We start from the raw sequence: 5,653 nt of genomic DNA on the forward strand, positions 1-5,653 counted from the left end.
CACTGTTTAGAAGGGTGTTTTCCCAGGTGCACTGTTTTAGAAGGGTGTTTTCCCAGGTGCACTGTTTAGAAGGGGGTTTTCCCAGGTGCACTGTTTAGAAGGGTGTTTTCCCAGGTTCACTGTTTAGAAGGGTGTTTTCCCAGGTGCACTGTTTAGAATGGTGTTTTCCCAGGTGCACTGTTTAGAAGGGTGTTTCCAGGTGCACATGTTTAGAATGGTGTTTTCCCAGGTTCACTGTTTTTAGAAGGGTGTTTTCCCAGGTGCACTGTTTAGAATGGTTGTTTTCCCAGGTGCACTGTTTTAGAAGGGTGTTTCCCAGGTGCACTGTTTAGAAGGGTGTTTTCCCAGGTGCACTGTTTAGAAGGGTGTTTTCCAGGTGCACTGTTTAGAAGGTGTTTTCCCAGGTGCACTGTTTAGAATGGTGTTTTCCCAGGTGCACTGTTTTAGAAGGGTGTTTTCCCAGGTGCACTGTTTAGAATGGTGTTTTCCCAGGTGCACTGTTTAGAATTGTTGTTTTCCCAGGTGCACTGTTTAGAATGGTGTTTTCCCAGGTTCACTGTTTTAGAAGGGTGTTTTTCCCAGGTGCACTGTTTGAATGGTGTTTTCCCAGGTGCACATGTTTAGAATGGTGTTTTCCCAGGTTCACTGTTTTAGAAGGGTGTTTTCCCAGGTGCACTGTTTAGAATGGTGTTTTCCCAGGTGCACTGTTTAGAATGGTGTTTTCCCAGTTCACTGTTTTAGAATGGTGTTTTCCCAGGTTCACTGTTTTCGAAGGGTGTTTTCCCAGGTTAAAACACCCTTCTAAACAGTGCACCTGGGAAAACACCCTTCTAAACAGTGCACCTGGGAAAACACCCTTCTAAACAGTGCACCTGGGAAAACACCATTCTAAACTGTGCACCTTATGGCGGTTCCATACTGTACGTTAGAAACTTAGAAAGAGGGGGAACCTAAAGATGCAACAACTAGTTGCTAATATGACTAGGATTGTGCCTCTGGCTTCTGGACAGCGAAAGAAAGTTGATTATGAAAATCAATACAACAGGAGAGAAATGGCATAGTGGAGGGTCCAATAGGGAAGTAAAGGGAAATACATTTTCCAAAATTATATAATTACTCCTGTCTATACAGMAAKAAAYAAAATACTTCACCAGAAAGCATGATTTAACCACAGAGGAATCGAGGATCATTAGCTAGTTATGAAAAAAATTGCTGTGGATTGTTTCAAACCACAAGCTCATAGGCCTATGCCCATTTGGGAAACCCGTAATTTGGGCAGCGCGCTTGGCAATATGCCTAGCTGATTATTGAGTTGCGGCTGTCAGTGAAAAGCATCTCAAATATGTGAAGTTAATGTGTCTTGAGTATAATTWAAAATGTTGAAACAAGAAGGGGAGGGGTGTGTGGAGAACATACAGTGCATTCGGAAAGTATTCAGACCCCTTCACTTTTTCCACATTTTGCTACGTTACAGCCTTATTCTAAAATGTATTMAAAAATAGTTTCCCCCCATCAATCTACACACAATACCCCATAATTACAATGTGAAAACAGGTTTTTAGAMATTTTTGCACATTTATAAAAAAGTAACATTAGAAATACCTTATTTACATACGTTTTCAGACCCTTWGCTMWRWKWCKMGWMWYWKAGCWATGTTGGACATGATTTGGAAAGGCACACACCTGTCTATATAAAGTCCCACAGTTGACAGTGCATGTCGGGGGAGCAAAAACCAAGCAATGAGGTTGAAGGAATTGTGGGTAGAGCTCCGAGACAGGATTGTGTCGAGGCACAGATCTGGGGAAGGGTACCAAAACATTTCTGCAGCATTGAAGGTCCCCAAGAACAYAGTGGCCTCCATCATTCTTAAATGGAAGTTTGGAACCACCAAGACTCTTCCTAGAGCTGGACGCCCGCCCAAATTGAGCAATCAGGGGAGAAGGGCCTTGGTCAGGGAGGTGACCAAGAACCCGATGGTCACTCTGACAGAGTTCCAGAGTTCATCTGTAGAAATGGGAGAACCTTCCAGAAGGACAACCATCTCTGCAGCACTCCACCAATCAGGCCTTTATAGTAAAGTGGCCAGACGGAAGCCACTCCTCAGTAAAAGATTCATGACAACYCACTTGGAGTTTGCCAAAAGGCACCAAAAGGACTCTCATACCATGAAAAACAAGATTCTCTGGTTTGATGAAACCAAGATTGAAGTCTTTGGCCTGAATRCCAAGTGTCACGTTTGGAGGAAACCTGGTACCATCCCTACAGTGAAGCATGGTGGTGGCAGCATCATGCTGTGGGGATGTTTTCAATGGCAGGGACTGGGAGACTAGTCAGGATCGAGGGAAAGATGAACAGAACAAAGTACAGAGAGATCCTTGATGAAAACCTTCTCCAGAGCGCTCAGGACCTCAGACTGGGGCAAAGGTTCACCTTCCAACAGGACAACAACCCTAAGCACACAGCCAAGACAACGCAGGAGTGTCTTCGGGACAAGTCTCTGAATGTCCTTGAGTGGCCTAGCCAGAGCCTGGACTTGAACCCGATCGAACATCTCTGGAGAGAGGATTTTCATTTTTTGGATCGGCCAAAAGCCGACAATTGCAGGCTAACGAAAACCCTGGTGTGTGTATCTGTGTGAACATCTTTGCCTGTGTGTGTGTGTGTATGTTTCCATCTGGACTCACACAGTGTATCTGTGACTGTCACTATATGTGTGTGTCCATCTGTCCYGCGTGCCTCTGCCTGTGTGTCTGTGTGTTGTCCACCCCTCTACCCTACCTGCGATGGCGAGGGCGTCCTGGTGCTCTTGGTGACATGAGAACAGCACGTTGGGGATCAGGTCTTTATTAGGGAACTGTTCCCAGGGAGGGGTCAGGTCCTTCTGCTTGTCTGTACCCTCCACCTCAATGTCCACCAGCACATGGAACAGTTGGGGGTACTTCTCTGGAGAGTCACACGCATCCAGCTCCGGCCTAGACAGGTGTGTGTGTGTGGTGTGTGTCAGATAGAGAGTTAGTTAGTTCTTCATTCACTATATCAAGAGCCACGTCCATATCATGACATACGCTGACATAAAAAACAATATCAAGTATTTCACATATTAATGCTTCACAGGTACAGATGACATAGGAGAGAGTCGCTCACTTTGTAAACTTTAACACGGTTGTCCCTGGAGCGATGAAGCCTGTGTGGAACTGGATCTGGAGTATCTGAGTGTTGGACACCTGCAAATACCAACCAGCAATCACATAGTTAGATTCAGGAAGTGGAAGTTTTCTCAAACAATGACACTGTGGAGACTTCTAATTTAGTCTGAATGCATTAGTGCTTTGTTTATGTTCCTTCAGGTTCACACAATCCGTCCGATTAGGTGGTAATCCKTCCTTGTGTGTCAACGTGTCAGAGTGTGACAGTATCTTCCGGAGCGTAATTTTGGTCTGTAAATGCAAATGTATCAGGATACGGTCTCATAAAATCAGAGCTCACAGGGACTCCCATAGTATAGCATATCATCATCTGTGAAGGTCAGTCTTTTCATATATATATATATATACAGTGCCTTTGGAAAGTATTCAAACCCCTTGACTTTTTCCACATTTTGTTACATTACAGCCTTATTCTGAAATTGAGTAAATTGTTTCCCCCCCCATTAATCTATACACAATACCCAATAATGACAAAAACAGATTTTTAGAAATGTTCGCAAATTTATTACAATTAAAAACCTGAAATATCACATTTACATTAATATTCAGACCCTGTACTTTGTTTAAGTCCCTTTGGCGGCGATTACAGCCTCAAGTCTTCTTMGGTATGACACTACAAGCTTGGCACACCTGTATTTGGGGAGTTTCTTCCATTCTTCTGGCAGATCCTCTCAAGCTCTGTCAGGTTGGATGGGGAGCGTCGCTGCACAGCTAGTTTCATGTCTCTCCAGAGAGGTTAGATCGGGTTCAAGTCCAGGCTCTGGCTGGGCCACTCAAGGACATTCAGAGACTTGACCCGAAGCCACTCCTGCGTTGTCATGGCTGTGTGCTAAGAAATGTATTTTTACCCTTCCCCAGATCTGTGCCTTGACACAGTCCTGTCTCAGAGCTCGATGGACAATTCCTTCGACCTCATGGCTCTGACATGCGCTGTCAACTGTGGGGCCTTATATAGGCAAGTGTGTGCCTTTTCAAATGATGTCCAATCAATTGAATTTACAACAGATGGACTCCAATCACGTTGTAGAAACATCTCAAGGATGATCAAAGGAAACAGGATGCATCTGAGCTCAATTTCAGTCTCATAGCAAATGGTCTGAATACTTATGTAAATTAGGTATTTATGTTTTTCATTTTGTCATAATTTGGTATTGTGTGTAGAGAGGATTTTTATTTATTTCATCCATTTTAGAATAAGGCTGTAACGTAACAAAATGTGGAAAAGGTCAAGGGGTCTGAATACTTTCCAAAGGCAGTGTATATGTATATACAGTTAAAATAGGAAGTTTACATACACTTGGAGTTAAAACTAGTTTTTCAACCACTCCACAAATTTCTTGTTAACAAACTATAGTTTTGGCAAGTCGGTTAGGACATCTACTTTGTGCATGACACAAGTCATTTTTCCAACAATTGTTTACAGACAAAAGCCGCCCCCTTTTTCCTCCAAACATAACGATGGTCGTTACGGCCAAACAGTTCTATTTTTGTTTCATCAGACAGGAGGACGATAAGAAATGTATTTTTACCTTCCCCAGATCTGTGCCTTGACACAGTCCTGTCTCAGAGCTCGATGGACAATTCCTTCGACCTCATATGGCTCTGACATGCGCTGTCAACTGTGGGGCCTTATATAGCAAGTGTGTGTGCCTTTTCAAATGATGTCCAATCAATTGAATTTACAAACAGATGGACTCCAATCACGTTGTAGAAACATCTCAAGGATGATCAAAGGAACAGGATGCATCTGAGCTCAATTTCAGTCTCATAGCAAATGGTCTGAATACTTATGTAAATTAGGTATTTATGTTTTTCATTTTGTCATAATTTGGTATTGTGGTGTAGAGAGGATTTTTATTTATTTCATCCATTTTAGAATAAGGCTGTAACGTAACAAAATGTGGAAAAGGTCAAGGGGTCTGAATACTTTCCAAAGGCAGTGTATTGTATATACAGTTAAAATAGGAAGTTTACATACACTTGGAGTTAAAACTAGTTTTTCAACCACTCCACAAATTTCTTGTTAACAAACTATAGTTTTGGCAAGTCGGTTAGGACATCTACTTTGTGCATGACACAAGTCATTTTTCCAACAATTGTTTACAGACAAAAGCCGCCCCCTTTTTCCTCCAAACATAACGATGGTCGTTACGGCCAAACAGTTCTATTTTTGTTTCATCAGACCAGAGGACATTTCTCCAAAAAGTACAGTCTTTGTCCCCATGTGCAGTTGCAAACCGTAGTCTGGCTTTTTAATGGCGGTTTTGGAGCAGTGGCTTCTTCCTTGCTGAACGGCCTTTCGGGTTATGTCGATATAGGACTCGTTTTTGTGGATATAGATATTTTTGTACCTGTTTCCCAGCATCTTCACAAGGTCCTTTGCTGTTGTTCTGGGATGATTTGCACTTTTCGCACCAAAGTATGTTCATCTCTAGGAGACAGATGC

General features: G+C 42.8%; 1 protein-coding gene across 1 annotated transcript in view; it reads right to left on the reverse strand.

Moving 5' to 3' along the window:
• LOC111971232 (auxilin) overlaps positions 1-5,653 on the reverse strand; it is a 91,285-nt gene that overhangs the window by 12,384 nt on the left and 73,248 nt on the right. The window contains 2 exon segments of the mRNA XM_070446235.1: positions 2,780-2,973; positions 3,146-3,225. Coding sequence (XP_070302336.1) covers positions 2,780-2,973; positions 3,146-3,225 — 274 coding nt within the window.

Source organism: Salvelinus sp. IW2-2015, linkage group LG13, assembly GCF_002910315.2.
Source record: "Salvelinus sp. IW2-2015 linkage group LG13, ASM291031v2, whole genome shotgun sequence".
Classification (NCBI taxonomy): Eukaryota; Metazoa; Chordata; class Actinopteri; order Salmoniformes; family Salmonidae; genus Salvelinus; species Salvelinus sp. IW2-2015.